General features: G+C 38.2%; 1 protein-coding gene across 2 annotated transcripts in view; it reads left to right on the top strand.

The window, feature by feature from the left end:
* PARP4 (poly(ADP-ribose) polymerase family member 4) overlaps nucleotides 1–16,570 on the top strand; it is a 52,537-nt gene that overhangs the window by 320 nt on the left and 35,647 nt on the right. Inside the window, exons 2-10 of one of the 2 annotated variants that reach the window (XM_068930293.1) lie at nucleotides 283–461; nucleotides 5,184–5,316; nucleotides 8,019–8,214; nucleotides 9,248–9,371; nucleotides 10,547–10,625; nucleotides 11,564–11,677; nucleotides 12,459–12,608; nucleotides 13,909–14,046; nucleotides 16,171–16,344. In XM_068930293.1, coding sequence (XP_068786394.1) covers nucleotides 5,191–5,316; nucleotides 8,019–8,214; nucleotides 9,248–9,371; nucleotides 10,547–10,625; nucleotides 11,564–11,677; nucleotides 12,459–12,608; nucleotides 13,909–14,046; nucleotides 16,171–16,344 — 1,101 coding nt within the window. In that variant the 5' untranslated portion in view covers nucleotides 283–461; nucleotides 5,184–5,190. The remainder of the gene's footprint in view (nucleotides 1–282; nucleotides 462–5,183; nucleotides 5,317–8,018; nucleotides 8,215–9,247; nucleotides 9,372–10,546; nucleotides 10,626–11,563; nucleotides 11,678–12,458; nucleotides 12,609–13,908; nucleotides 14,047–16,170; nucleotides 16,345–16,570) is intronic. The other variant, XM_068930292.1, reaches the window with a different exon arrangement.

Here is a 16,570-nt window from a genome sequence, read left to right as displayed (position 1 = left end):
TTTGCTCTTCGCACGGCGTCGCCGCGAAGCCGCGGCGGGCGTCGAGTTTCGCGCCGCGCCCCGGCCCGGCCCGGCCCGGCCCCCCGAGGCGGCCTGGAAAGCCTCGGAGGCTAACGGCCACTTCCGCGCAGGATCCACGGGCAACCGCCGCAAAAAATTGCTGTTCCTGCCTAGTGAGCGGTCCGCAAGCCTTGCAGGGGTGGGGTTTTCCTGTGGGGGTGCGGCTTGGGCCTTTTCTTTGCTTTTATAGCAGTTTCTGATGCGCTTTTAATCTTTATATAGCCGCAGTAAGCGAGGAGTGGAAAGACAAACGGGCAAAGAGCGTAACCTTGGCTTTCTGACGTTTTGCGTTTTGGATGTGCGCTGTCCTGTTGAGCGTCCCACTCCTACACACACTCCAAAATGAGCGGTTTCCTCTAAACTCTAGTAAAAGGCACAGCATCACGCACGAAAAGCTCACGGTGTGTAGCAGGTTGTGACCTGGTTTTGCTCTTTCCTATCGTGGGCGAGTACAAAACTCTGCTCTAGGCTGTACGTACCTGTGGCAGCCCTTCCAATTGCTGAGTACTGGTTTTAATTTCAGCTGTTTCTTCTTTCTATAATTCCACGTGATTCTTTCTCCTAAACTTTAAATCATCTTCCCTGCACTTTCCTTTTTCCAGTTAGGAGTATATTTTCTACGTGATTGTCCTAAAAATAGAATCTGCATTAGGAGTGTGAAACTGCTGTGATAGAAATGACGAGGATTTCTACCTGTGGCTTTTTAAAGCCCGGCATCACTTTTAATTCCTTTATTTGGAAACTACAGTAGAGGTTTGTTTTCAATATTTCTGCGTGCTGAAGGCCTTACAGGATTCCAGGTTACGCATGAACTATTTTTAGATGATAGAAATTTCTCTTTGGCTCCCTCTTCATGCTATAAATGTAATCTGATGCTAATGCTGATCCCAAGATCACAGTTTAACCAGGAAGTACAACCTCACTTACTTGTGGGAAATTCCTTTGAGGCAAATAAAGCTTTACTGATCTCCACTGACACAAATTAAAATTGTAGGAGTTAAGCTAGCAGTGATTGTCAACAGTTTTCCTTTACATAATTTTCTTATCTGGTGCTGCAGCAACACACTTTCCAGTTTAGAAAGTGTCTATCAGCTGCTAATTAATTTTCAACATGCAGGATCAATAGAATGGTCTCCTATTCTGATTTTGAAGTTTGAGAGTTTTATAGCTCAAAAAGCTTAAAGCCAAAGGCTTTGATAAAATTCCTTGAAAAGTTTAATTCTCAGAAACTTTTCTGAATTCTCAGAAGAATAGAAGAGAGACTAGTATTCAGTGGTAGTGTTCATCAACAGTGGAAGAGAATAAAATCCTGTTTGCTTAGGGGAGAGAAAAGCTCCTGGTAGTAGACTCTGAACAGGTTTCAACTCGATTTCCTGTACTCTGTGAGGAATTCCAAAGTTCACTTGCCCTTTTCAGTGGCAGTTTCCTCATTCTTGCAAGTTTGGAGAGGGTTATTGCCTCTAGCTGTGTGGTAGACTCAGCTTGGCTTGGTTTGGTTTATTTGACTGGGTCACAATCAGTGTTGCTGCCCCTTTGGGCTTTTTACAGTGTTTGAGGAATGAGTGTGTCCTAGTCCTTCCTCTCTCACAACGCCCTCCTGTCTCTCCAGTTGTATCGCACTGTTGGGGAGGCAAGAAGACCCTTGAGGGGAGGGGAGCCGCCTCAGCGGATGAGCGTACGTGGTTTGTGTTGCTCAGAATGTAAAGAGAGGAGTGGGATCAAGGATCATTTAATGCCTGTAATGTTGGCGGTACAGAAGGATGGGCGGGTTTCTTTGCAAACAAACTCGGAGGAAATTAATCCGCCCTTCCCTCAAGTTTACGCATTCCTCTCTGCTTGCTGGCTGATGTATGGTTTATTTACAGGTCAGCTCTCTCAACAATTTCTCCTCAGTGTGTAGCAAGCAGCATAATTTTCATAAGCAAAATGTAATGTAAAATAACATTGTGGAGTCTTTATGCCACATGTAGCTACCAGTTTCAGTTGTTTCGGATGTTTTAAAGTGAGATATAGATGTGCTGGCAGGACTGATGCTTGTAATTAATTTTATTGTCTTTTAATAATCTTTTTGTTTAGGCTATGCAAATGGAATTCATTATTTTCTGTGGAGACAACTTCTGATGAAACTTTTGAAGTGGCCTGAATCTGCTTTAGGGAGCAGACTGAGAAAATCAGTGCATGCAGAGGTCTGGGAGTAGAAAGGGAGGCAGTGCCCAGGTCCATTCTGTGATTATTAAGGGAAACCTTTGGGAACGGCCCATTAACCCTTGCATATCCCTCAAATTAATGTATTTTATTTGTGGCAAGATTCAAAATAAAGTTGATAAAAGCAGCTTACACCACACAGTAGAGCTCCTTAAAGTTATAGTTTCCAACAGAGCTGAATTACATGAAGGCTGGCTTGTAAGACCTTTATCACCTCAGATACCACGGTATCTTGTGAAAACCTCTTAGTTAAAATATATAAAGAAGATGTGTTTTTCTGTCTGTACTTTTATGCCAAAAGGATTGCTAATTCCAGACAACAGAAAACAAGAGCCACAAAATACAGGTTTATAGCGCCTTCGTGTGCCCTTTGATCTTTGAATTGCCGCCTGCCTGGTCTAAATGTATGTATTAGAACTACAGGGTCGCCAGTTCTCTCAGATGTTTAGTGTAGTAGATGGTTTGGGCCTTTCTTACAGATTACCTTTTCAAGATCAAATTGTACAGGTATGTATAAAATCATGTCTGATGGTATTGGTTTTTCCAGGCTTTCCTGAAACCCAAAATTCAAATTATATTGCTCTCTGCCTTAGACAAACTCCTTCCTATTCTTCCGCTCATTGCTTAGTTATTCCACAGTAGCTGGGAAGAGTATTGCTTTATTTACTGCATTGAAAAATGATTTTACTTGCATTCATTGAAAAGCAATCATGCCACAGAGTAAGAAAATATACTCAGTCCTCAATTGTAATCCCACTCCTAAATTACTACAGGTTCATTCATTTATCTGAAACCTTATACTAATCATCTGCTCTGGACTTGTGCAATGCCACCTAAATACTTCCTCTGCAATGTTACTGGGTTTTTTGTTTGTTTTTTTTCTACACGCTATAGCTGAATCTTTCTGCAGAGTTGATGTAAAAGCTTTGTTGAGCTATTGGTGCAATTTGACCAATGCTGCTTTTTAACTCAGGAGAACCTACTGGGTAATTCACGTGTAGGCTTAGTTTTTAGTTAGAAATTGTTAAGGAAACTGTTCTAATAAATGTTTGCTCGCGTACGCCTACACTTAGTGTGGAAAAATGTATGGTGGAAAATGGAAATAAACTTTTTGAATTCCTTCTGCTTTCTTTCTTCAATCTTTAATGAAATTGTTTTTTATTTCTAGGATTTGGAGGGTAGAGGCTTAATCAGTATTTGCAGTGCACGTGTCAAGTTGGAGAAAGCTCTTTTTTTTTTTTTTTTTTTTTCTTCTCAGTGGCCTGTCCAAAACAGAGGGCACTTAATGTCAGACATTTTTGGCCAACGCAAGAAATACTTTCCTTTTGCGTTGTCTTTGTTTTTTAAGGAGCAATTTCTTATTTGTTCTGCCTCGTTCTGTGAGTACAGGATGAATTTGGAGAAGGCAGATATTCTGGATTGTCATTTTTGTCCAGTCATCTCGCAGTTACAAATATTTGGTCTTAAGCCATGGTGAAAAATTTTCATCATCAAGTAACTTTTCCAGAAATATGAGAAGTCTGAGTAAACACAGTCTTTACAAGTAACTTTGATACTAACCTTCTGGCTGAGATATGGACTCAATGGTTAGCCAGCGAATTACTGGTAAAAAGGATTTCTGACCAGAATATTTTATTTTAAAGGCATATGTTCTCTTCAATGCTAGTTACTGTAGGGTCCATCTGCATTAGCAATTTGGCTTGGAGCAGAAATACGGTTTTAAGCCAAATCTTCTGGTTGTCACCAATTGCCTTATATTGATGAAGGTCTCAAAGTGGTTTTGAGATGTGCAATCTGAATGCCTTTCAGAGAAAACTAAACTGAGCGCTGCGCTTCCGATATGTCTAATGGGGACATAGGTGTGAGCCTCTATTAACCACCCAGGCTAAGGCTAGCTTGCACTTAACGCTCATGTGCCGCTTAAGGTCCGCAGCATGTCACGGGGGTCTCCAGGAGAGCCTTTAAGTGATACATATAGAGCTCAGTGGTCATAAAGTGTTCTCACTTACACTACAATTCTTTTTAATGTTTCCATCCATTTTTAAAATAATAACTTTGCACGCACAAGCAGCCAGGAAAATAGGTATATAATGAGGATACGTTTTAATGCCTTAAGTCAGACACTGCCTTTACATTTGGTTATCGTAAATTCTACTCCTGATTAAATAAAACTTTCCCAGCCTCCCATATCTCAGCGTAGTTTGTCACAAATAACACGTAGCCAATTTTCACTGAAGTTGTTTTACAGACATTGTAGGCAGGCACTACTAAGAAAAGAAGCTGTTTGCCTACCTCCACCCCTCCCCTGACTACTCGCTTCCACTGCTACGCTACCCCTCCTGTCTTCCAATGTAGATCTTTGCCCAAGGCAAATTTACAGGGCGAATCAAATCGGAAAACGGATCTGGATTAAGACTAACCTTTTGTTTTGTTGTTTTTTGCTGTATTGGGTTTAATCTGGATCAGTTTTGCAAAATCATTTTTAAATGGTTTCTTTGTGTTTACAGATTATATACATCTGCGAGTGGAAACATGAGAAACAGTTTACGGTCTTGAAGAAGAGAGTTGTTTTATAGGGTATTGTCTGAAAGGGGAACAGAAAGATTGTTCTAGTCTAAAATAAGATAATTCCACATTTCTAACAATGGCTATTAGCAGCAAGAGATCAAGACATGAGTTTGGCAATTGGTTCATGCCATGACTTTACTGAAAACGTAGGGCACGCTAAATTTTCCACGTCATTTAAAAAAAAAATGAATAAAACAAATAAAGAACGGTTCGATTTCCATGCTAATAAAATGGGATTTGTTTTGGTATTTTCTAGAGTTGAAAAGAGTATATTTGGTGGGAGATTACTTAGATGGAAAATAGGAATGAAAGTTCTTTTCAGCCAAAAAAACAATTTCCTTTTTTAACAGGAGCGTGATGACAATCTTTGCAAACTGTGTGTTTTTTTTAAAAGTGAAGCACTTACCTATTCGGGAGAAGAATAGACTGAAAACATGCATTAACGAAAATGGTGGAGTAATTCATTTTGTGCTTGATCACAAGGTATGTTTCAGATTCATTTCCAAGATCTCTGTAGGAAAATATCAAATACTGTTATGTGTGGTAGACTGTTAGTCTTACCGCTTCTAGAGAAATCATAAGAACTATAGGGATTATTTCTCTGTTTAATATTTCAGTAGAAATAATTCTGTTTTCCTTTTTAATGCATCTGGCTCTGCAGTATTGAAATGTCACATACAAAATTAAGAGCAATATTTTCTCTCCACGAAAGAACCAGGAGGTTTCTGTCCTGGATAAAACTGCCATGCTATTTTTCTTTTCTTATCGTCAGGGAGAGGAAACACTGAATAAGGACATGCATCATGAATTGGGCTTTAGTTATGTTGTTGTTTGTATTAATGAAAACATTTGTTTCCTGAGTGAAAATAGATGGCTGTGATATTGCAGCTTTCTATTTTAAATCCGGCTTTATATTTTAAATACATATTCAACATGCAGCATGGACCAATCAAGGAGCCTGCTTGCATGGCATGCATGTTGCATTGCAACAATGAAACCAGTAGGCTAAGTTTATATTAGTATATTAAACACGACTTGGGTTTCCAGGGTCTGTGGCCCCGTCTGTGACTATGGTATGGCTTGGCCCACATCTGTGCTAGTGAACTCTCTTGGCCCTCAGGACCAAGTGTTCATATCCAAACTGCCTATTGGGAATGGTCACGGTGATGATCTGTCTCCCAAACCATGCTGGAAACTGGAGAGATGCACATTGGTTGAGGCCAGAAGTATGTCAAGGAATATGCCAGTGCCATAACAATATAGATATTCACTTGCCAGTGACAGGGAGTGGATTATGTAACTTCTTAGTGAAGGGGTAGCATAAAAATACTCAGCATCTTATCGCTTCTGACACTTGAAAGTAACATTTATTTTTTCCCTCATAACTCATAACTTATGGCAAGCTCATTTATATTGTCATATTAGAGTGCTTGCTTCTGATCCCCCTTGGGAGAAGGAAGTGCATTGTTATGATTTTATTTCTTGTTTTATCTTTTTTTTTCTTCTTAGTTTTGAGAAGAGTATGATCAAGGGAGCTAATTTCTCCCTGTCACTTACGTGTAACTTTTCCTAATATAAAATTAAACATGTTACTTTAAAACCTGCTGGTGTACATACAGCTTCCATGGATGGTTGTCACTTTACAAACAGCAAAAGCTGTAGATGCTGTCCTCGAGAGTCTACAATTTAAATTATGCGTAACATAGGGAGCTGACTTTGAATAAAAGAAAAGGAGTGCGTGAAGAAAAGGAGTATTGCAGGTGCATCATCACCTTACTCGGAGCACAGCTGTTTCCTGGCAACTCTTGACAATGCACATCTGTTTAGGAGAGACAGTGAAAAATAACATACCCAATTTAGGAATAGTATTCCAGAGACTTGACAGATTTCTTTGCGCTGTAAGAGTTATTTATTGTCCAGCCCATGGTTCTTTACACCACCAGAGCCGCGGCACAGTGATGCGTCAAAATAAGGTTCGCATTCATCCCTTCATACTGCTGACCTCTAAGTGTGAGCTGGGGGGAAAAAGAGAGTCAAGGAAATTTCCTCATTTAAAAAAAAAAAAAAAAAAAAAAGAACTTGGAAAAACAATTGCTAAAAAAAAAAAAGAATTCCTAAATATAGCAAGTGAATTAACAGATGTGTATTATGCAATACAAACATGTCTTAATTGAAATATGTATCTCGAAAAATCTTTATAAATATAATGCAAAGTTAAAATATCAGTATCTAGAAATTGTGAGCTCTGAGATACTCAGGACCACTAATAAATGGCTGGCCTATTCAGGACAGACCTTACCCCAGCTTCAGAAACTCAATTATGAGTAAGCAAGCATTTCACCCTATCTGCAGATGGGAACCTCAGCATGTATCTGCACTCAGTGCTGAGAAACATTGTATTTGGGAAGAGCTCTTTCTTTCTAAAGCTGTACTTTGTTATATATGACAAATGAAAATATATGCTTTTATAACATTGGTTTCAAGTAAAATAGATCTAATGTCATTCTGATGTTATGACCTTTCATTGATCTGGGTCAATTGGGTCATTGACCTATGAGGAGAGCTTTAACTTACATCATGTATGTGATTCCAGTAAAACAGTATAAGATCCTTTATCAGGCTACCAAAACAAATTACCATATGTGATTCCAGTAAAACAGTATAAGATCCTTTATCAGGCTACCAAAACAAATTACCATTATTCAGCCCTCTTCCCTTTTTTTGTATATTCTTCCTCCTTACTCTTTGAGGTAAGAGAAGTCTTTGGTCTGGGTTTATCCCATATTTGCCATAGTAGAGGTTGGCCCATTGTTAGACCTCCTGTGTGCTACTAAAAGCTCTACAGAACATTAGGCGTCTGATCACCCTCATATCTCTGTAGTCACTATAGAGAGATTAACACACTGAAGTTATCCATATTTTAGCTGAGCTGAATTGTGGACATCTGAAGGAGTCCTGCTCTCCCTTTTGACAGTGGAGGAAGAGAAGAGGTACCATGTTCCTAAATTAGATGTTTCAGTTACAATATGGCCCAAAAAGGTTGTGTGCGTGTGTTTTTTGTTTTTTTTTTTTAATGTTTCATTTGAACTCTAGGATTTTACCAGTATGAATCACAAATAAACATTATTTGTGTTAATATTGTAGTTATGTGTGTTTAATGACTGTAACTGTAACTTGTCTTTTAGTGTACGCATGTTGTTGTGGATACTGTCAATATCCTCAGCTCTCATCATCTAAAAATTATTCAGAAGTATCAGCTCCCTGTTGTATGTGCAGATTTCATATGGAAATCTGTTGAAAAGGGGAAACTTCTGCACGTTGGTGCCTATGAGGACATTAAGTTACAAGACCACACTTTTAACCAAAACCTAGATAGTCATGGTAAGTTTGTTTATTGACGTGATTTATTCATGTATCACTTATTTTGGAAAATAATGTTTTAGAAGGTGAGTATTTAGAATTAGCATTTAATAATCAGCCACCATGTATACTAGCGACAAAGTTGTTATAAGAAATTTTCTGAAAAGAAATTATTGTCCTGAAAATTATTAATGTTTTATTCTTATCTTTTTCCACTAACTGTCCTTTTTATTTCTTTTTACTTCTGCATCTCTTAATGGAGTGCCGTCTCTTGAGTTTCGTAGGGTGCTAGCCTTTCCTTTAAGTATTTTAAAAAGTAATTCCTTTCGACACAAAACAGTATTTAATGAACGTGCTTATGTCATGAATCAGTATAATTTTCTGAACTAAATAGAAGATTGAGGATCAGGAACCCAGCATTTGCACTTTCGTCTGTCATTGCATTACTGTTAGACAAATCTCTTTTTCCACAGTAGAGGCCATGGGCATGCAGGACTGAAACTGGGTAGTTCCTTTTTGTAGCAGTTTTAAGCTAGAAGTGAAGCTGCCTCCATAGACTGTATCTAGAAAAGGTGAGGTTTCTTGTTTTGTTTTGTTTTGTTTTTAAGCAAAACAAAACAAAAAATTTGCCATGGATTGTCCTCTGGTGCTGTGTCCAAGTGGCACAGAGCAGGTTTCAGCTACATGCCCAAATCCTTTCTCCTTTCCTTGTCACAAAAATCAGGGCGACTGCATACAGAGTGCCTGGTGGGAATAGGCTCTTGTATTGCCTAGAGAAGTATTGTTTGGCAAGGAGCAAACCCCCAGGGAGCACTCTAGCAGTAAAGGATTTGGGACAGTTACCCTCCAGTAGTTGACTCTATATCCTGCCCACTTTTATGTCTGAATTAAATGTGGCTCAGTAGCTGTTAACTTGTTTAAATGTGTAAAATACTTATGATTAAGTAGCTGTATTGGCTTTTCTTTTTTCTTTTCTTCTTTTTTTTTAAACTATTCATATGTTATATCAAAGAAACTAGACATTATGCCAAATAAATAAAGGTTTTGATTGCAGGCATGGAAGACCTGTCATCTTCTGAGGATAAAAATGCTACTGAGAAAAATGAAAACAATGACTTCAATCCTATTATTGTTGAAGAAAGTGAGAGCAAAACTGAGTCCGAAGTGAGAACTCTTAGGTAAAATAAGATAAAATTAAAGGTGTATTTTGATGTAACTATGTTGATGTTTCTGTAAAAGAACAAAAATCCGCTTTGGAATCTGTTTCAGTGACTTCTAGAGATGGTTCATTATCTTAGCAATAATGTAGTGGAGGGAAAAAGTTCTCCATTCTCCATTTTTGGTACTCTGTGTGTATGAATTTATACTGACTTCTCCTTTATTTTCCCTTTGAATCTTACCCTGGAAATCGATTTTACATTTTTCCATTTCAGTGTATACCCACAGTGCAGATCCCTAGTATGTGCAGAGTTTCCACAAACTCAGGAGGCATCAGGCATTGCCGAAGCTTCCTGGGTTTCATGATTGGAGCATTGTTCATGGTCACGATTCTTTTTTTTCTTTTAGTTGTTCATATAGATTTTTGTTTGCAGTCCAGTTTGGCTCATTATTCTGAGAAGTGCTGAGCACATCTCTCTCCTACTGAACTCCTAGGAGAGCGGAAAATCAAGATCATCGAGACCACTCTTACCTAATAGAGAAAGAGCGTTAGTATTATTTATTATTGAATTAGAGGAACAAAATGAGCTCCAATACTGATAGATTTTTTTTTTTTTATGTATTAATAAAATGCAGCTTTTACTTTCAGAGACTGCTGTCAAGGAGAGGATAGGTATTTAATTATTCTCTCAGAATACATATAATAGAAGTTGTACTTACCTCGTTTAAAAGTCTTGACGCTGAAGGACGTAACTACAAGTGTATATCCTAATATGAAAGTCAGGAATGAAGGAGGGATTAGCCTAGGGACAGCACAGCTAGCTGACCCAAACTAGAAGCAACTGTTAGAAAATTAATGTGCTATCAGGCAATGAAAATCCATAAATTTTATTGCTTTCATAGTGGTGTTTTTTTGTTTTTTGGTTTTTTTTTTTTAAGAGGATGAAGATTGAAATGTAGTCTTCATCTTCAGGTTCACACTAGGCAGTCTGGCCTACTAGTGCAAGTCAGCAGCTTGTCTGGGTGGGATTTTATTTTTCAAAGCTATTTTTGTTGTTATTTTGTTACTAAAAAATACATTTATCTTCTTATATTAGTTCTTTCTTTGGTGTGATGCTGCAGCTTATGACAATGCTGTTTTTACTGGTGATGGATGTTTTTAAACGTTAAAGGAAACTAATTGCTCTGATTCCAGATTTTGCACAGAAAATGATCAAGATATTCCTTTTTTTCCTCAAGATTTTGAAGTTGCAAAATACGATGTCCTTGAAAAAGTAAGCCTTTCTCTTACTGTGAGAAAAGGTGGGAGAATGTGGGAGGATCAGTAGATGAATAAAAGGTTTACAGTTTTATACGCATCAGCAACTCTTTTATGTTACCATGTGCTGCAATACAAAGAGAAGTACTGAAAAGTATTTTAATATTGTCTTTCAGTGTAGCCTAATTCAAATCAAACAGAACTCTTCTGTTTACTGTTGTGTTCCAACCAAAGCATTGCAGTAGAATAATAGATATGCTTCTGACAATATATATTGTTACTGTGGTTGATAGATGTTAAATCTAGTTTAAATAGAAAACATTGTTATTAAAAAGAGGACTATCAAAACACAAAAATAGAATCAGAATCACAGAACGGGTGAGGTTGGAAGGGACCTGTGGAGATCATCTAGTCCAACCCCTCTGCTCCGGCAGGGTCCTCTAGAGCACATCGCCCAGGATCGCGTCCAGACAGGTTTTGAATATCTCCAGGGAAGGAGACTCCACTAGCTCTCTGGGCAGCCTGGGCCACTGCTCTGTCACCCTCACAGGAAAGAAGTTTCTCCTCCTGTTCAGACGGAACTTCCTGTGTTGCCGTTTGTGTCCGTTGCCTCTTGTCCTGTCACTGGGCACCACGAAGAAGAATCTGGCCCCATCCTCTCGACACCCTCCCTTCAGATACTTGTATACATTGATGAGATCCCCTCTCTCAATCAAAATAGATTGAATTGTACAGCAGTCAGTACAGTGAAGCCTGAGAGGAGCTTCTGCTTGTTATTGTGATACAAATAATAATTTTACTTGTTTTCATAGCTGGTCATAGATTGTGGTGGTTCTAAATGGGTTGAAAAATGAATAGAGCAAGGAGGAATACATGGTGCAGAATCATGTGGATGCAACATACTGAAACAATAAACTGTGGTGGTGCGGGTGTGTTATTTATCTCTCCATTCAGATTTACTCCAAGAGCAGCAAAGATGTTGTAGTTGTTGAATTACAGTGTTCCAAAGAACAGTGTGAGTTTCCGTTTCAAGTGTGTGCACACTTTAGTGCATCAAATGGATCTAAGGTATGAGCCACTATTGACATTACATGTTTGCTTCTTTCTGCACGTTGAACACACCTGTCCCAGAGCTCCAGATGTCTTTCATTCGTATTTGTAGTCTGATTCTTACATATAAATAATGGGAAGGCATTCTGCTAGCTTTATCATAATAAATTTGATTCACGTTAACTCTTCTGTGTATGTCTGCAGCACTGTCAGAAGAGCTAGTTTAGTACTAGGCAGCAGTACAGCATGGTTCTGAATGTGCCTGCTTCATATATTCACATACATGTTCCTGGTAATAGCTAAACTGTATAATGACATGTTTAAGGGCTAAAATGCTATAGAGAGTGATATTCTGGACATACGTTTGACAGATAGCAAGGCTGTTCTTGAGGGCACCCTAAACACATTTCTCTGAATACAAGCTATGTGTGCACAGTACAGTCAGTGTCATTGTAGCAATGTTAGATTCAAGTCAAAGGAGCTGTATCAGGGACAAGAAATCATGATTTATAGATTTGAGTTGTTTGTTTATCAGTTCTAGTTCCGTCGGTGGAATAATTTATTCCAGCGTATGTTTAGAAGAACCTGTCTTGTCACTATGGGGTTTGTGAGTACAGCCTTGTGTTTGTTCTTCTTGTCCCACGAACCCTCACAAAAGCACTGTCTTACTGGAAGCCTGTTAAATCAGAATCCAAAAGTTAAGTGTGGGTTTGTCAACTGTTAGAGCAGTGGGCTGTAAAATTCACTCTATACGTCTGTGTATAGTTTCTCTGACTAATTTTACTCTCTTGAATTACAGAACAATAAACAATTCATAATAAGTAAGACTGCTGGAGAAATAAGAGAAAACTATGAGACTTTCATTGCAGACCTGAAGAGCCAGGGCTTCCTATTAAGAGAAACTTTTCCACCTGAAGCAGAATCTTTAGCTTCTACAAAATTGCAAAAGGCTAGTACGATTTCCACGTTCACACTTTTCTGTCCCTCGTTATTTATTTTAGTTTTCAGCTTTCTGACTGTGGTAAAGATCGTCTAGATTGCGGTGATACAATCATAGGTTAAGGGAGACTGTGTTTATATGTAAATATGTTGGTTTTTTTGTTTGTTTTTGAATACCGAACGCTACAAGTGCGTAACCACATTAAAAGCATATATAGTCATATAGTAGGTGCATTATCAAAGTTAATGGGATACCTGAACAGCGATGTTCTAATGTAGCAACTGCAACTGCTGTGTCATGTATAACTTAGACTGTCATAACTATTTGGCACGCAATGCAAGGCTTCATAGGCTTGATGCACATCTCAGTGAAATCAGTACAGGGGCTCCCATCAATGGCGACAGGACTTGGATTCTGCTTCCAGAATTGTATTTCAGGCAACATTTACTGCTCTTTAAACTAGTTGTAGCGTCACAGAAAGTGAGAAAGTGAATGGGAAAAACTTAAAAGCGATCTGCTTTTCTCTTCTACCACGGTTAACTTGCATTTTAGAGCACAACTGGCACCTAGATTATGTCCAGCCTGTATATGTCCTCTAGTAATCTCAGAAGCCATGTGGTAGATGCCCTATAGGCAAGTAATATAGAGTATCCAAACTGGTGTGATAACTATTGAAAATATCAAGTTTAATGGCAGCTACTGGGGTTGAAGAACAGTTGGAAAAAACTGAAGTGTTCAACTTGAAGTGTTCCTCAAATTTACATGAGAAAAATCTATGTTTTCACAACTCTTTTGGATGTATGAATTGCACTGTTTTTCATGGCCTGTCTATTCTGCAGCTTTGCTGCTTCAATTTTTGTTTTCACAAAAGTAACGTCTTTCCCACTGGGACTTTCTGAACTAGACATACAACAGTCATCTGTTACAGATGTTAAAAAAGAATGGCCATTTTCAATCCATCTGTTCTATTACCAGCTGTGCAAAAAAGGAAATGGTTGAGATCTGTAGCCTGTTATATCCGTACCTCTGATACTACAGGGTACGGATAAAAATGTCTCAAGCAAATCAACTTCTGTCTTCTCCAAGACACTACGTCTCAGCTTTCAAGCAGGCCATGGCCATGTGCCTGCTATGCTCTACACTCAGAAGACAAATCTTCTCCTTAAGTTGATGAGACTGAAGAAATCATACTAAGCCTGAAATGTGTGTTGGGTACTATATTGCTTATAGGAAAGATTATTTATCTGTGCAAGAACTTAAGGGACTTGTATCTTTGTCTTTTCAATGAATTGTGTTTGTTTTACTACAGTTGCTTGTAGAAGAAGCCATAAATTCAAGTGCTTTATGCCAAGAAGTTAGCAATTTTGTGGAACTGATCTGGGCAGAAGCTCTTGGCCACCTGGATAGTTTACTACTTGAACCAGTAAAAAACATAAGCCTCAATGATGTAAGTTAATTCTTGCTACTCTGTGGGAACAAATAGATTAAAAAATTACTGTAAGTAAGTTCATTTGTTTTCCCAGCAAACAAATATGCTGTGTTTCACATATTGGGATTGGAATTGTACTTGATAGTACTATACTTAAGCATATTACAGAATCGCAGAATGGTTGAGCTTGGAAGGGACCTCTGGAGATCATCTAGTCCAACCCCCCTGCTCATGCAGGGTCACCTAGAGCACGTTGCACAGGATTGCAGTCCAGACGGCTTTTGAATATCTCCAGGGAAGGAGACTCCAAATATCCATGCTTCAGAAATTTGGATCTCAAATTTTGAGAATCACAACCCTGAAAACATGCAGTATTCCCTAGAGCAGATGGCAGGCTTTTCCATTTTATAGCGATTTACACAATTCTTATGGGAGGAACCCTTCTGTGAGATAAATTGAGGCATATAAGAACACAGTCCTTTATTTTCATATGCCAGAAGTGTACATAATAGTAGGTTATTGTCCCCTGCTGGTATGTTTCAATCATATTTCAGCCAGACATTATCTAGTAATGGAAAAATAGTTCTAATTGTGGTCCATGTCTGTATTATCAGATGAGACATGTAATTAGTACAGGGCTATTCTTGAAGACCTTTGGATATTACAGCTGTTATTGAGACTAACTGACTATCCACCGCTCTGTTAACTCTAGGGTTCGTTTAATTACACTTGTCCACATACTTCAGTAGTTTTGCTTTCCTCCCTAGACACCTAAGTGGTTAACATTTATTCATATGATTAAGGCCTGGCTGTTTAAGAAGGCACTTTTGCTCATCTCTGTTACTGCTGAAGGCGAAGTTAGGTGGAGAATATGTTGGCTTTAAATTGGAAGAGCTTTGCCAGTAAAAGTTACTCATTTCTAGTGTGTCCTTGCCCTTACCTTATTCTATAAAACTCAGTTTTGATGCTCTTCAGCAGTAGATGTATGGTAGGAGAATATCCCTTCCACTTCTTGAAGTGGAATATACATCTGCAAAAGGCGCTGGTGAGTAAGTAGTGCATTAGAGATATTTTATGTATGTACTCGGAGATAGTAATGAGTGTGTTTCATAAATCAGCAAAGACAAAAAGGAAATGTTTTTTGTGGTGAATGCTTTTTACGAGGTGCGATTATTTGGATATCAAGACTCCTAACGTGTTTCGGGTAGGTGAACAAACCAAATTTGATAGATAGTGTTCAATCATTGATAGCTTTTGCAAGAGCTGAATCATAGACCTAAAAGATTCTCTATTCCAAAGCACATGCCTGTAAGGATATGATAAAACTGTTTTCACTAACTTTTCCTGTTAATATTTAATTTTAAGAGAAATAGCTTTTGTGCAGGAAGAAAAAGAACTCTAGATTTTTGAAACGCAATAATTAAGTGAATTCCTGTTCAGTTGGATTAACTCTCCATCCTTTTTCCAAAGGCTTTTGCAAGACAGAGACCAGCCTTGGAACTGCAGTAAGACTTTGTTATGCAGCCTCTAATACCAGCATTTTACTGCCTGTTGCCTGTGGCTCATGTAAATTAAAGAGCACTTTACCTTTTCCCTTCTGCCCTGACAAGATCAATTTTTTTCTGTGAAAAATTTCAGCTGAGAAGCAGTATACAAATAACAAATGTGTATCCTGTCTATCTGGACAAAGTGTATAATGAATCATTACTTTCATGTGATCTGGAGGCTGCATGTTATAAATAGGATTTCTGCTCTGTTTTATATATTTTAGGATAAATTAGTGCACTTAGAAATTTCATATCCTCTAATTTCTGTAGTTATTTCATCAATGCACTAGAGCTGACAATGTGAATCAATAAGAAGTTAAAGAACATGATCTTTTGATCTAATTCATATTCCATTTTATTTTGTGGAGGTTATTTTACTGGCTCTTAGCTCTACTGAGGTACTTTGCAAGAATAATCGCCAGGTTTTAAATTTCATACCCTAGTATAAGAAAATATTTTGTCACTATTGCACTAACAAAAAAGTTGAAGTGAAATTTCAATGTGGAATTAAATGATCCATTTTCAATATTTATTTATTTGTGGTTTTTCTGCAGTTTTGTGATGGTTTTTGGTTTAATAATCTCTTCTTTTAAAGGTGAGCAAAGCGGAAGGTATTTTACTCCAGATAAAGAATGCACTGGATGAGGGAGCAGATGAGGTGGCACTGCAAGTTATGATAAAGGAATTTTATCAAGTTATACGTCACAAAACTGGAACAGACTATAATGTTTCCAAAAAGCTGCTATCTAGTAAACAGGACCTTTGTCAGGTAACTTTTCTAGATTGCCCGTAATTCCCGATCTGTGCTGTGCTGTATCAGTTTTAAACATGCTCACTAGATAAGTTGACAGGATTTTTGTGCAGCCAGTCGCAGAGTGTTAGTTTGAAAAACTACTTTATTAGAATCTCTTACATAGAGTAACGCTCATGATGGGGAATTGAACCTGTTGAACAGGAAGACCAGTCAAGATCTGGATGGTGACAGGAGTCTCCTT

Source organism: Struthio camelus, chromosome 1, assembly GCF_040807025.1.
Source record: "Struthio camelus isolate bStrCam1 chromosome 1, bStrCam1.hap1, whole genome shotgun sequence".
Lineage (NCBI taxonomy): Eukaryota > Metazoa > Chordata > Aves > Struthioniformes > Struthionidae > Struthio > Struthio camelus.
The sequence above is the reverse complement of the archived record's forward strand: the minus strand, read 5'-3'. Positions and strand labels throughout refer to the sequence as shown.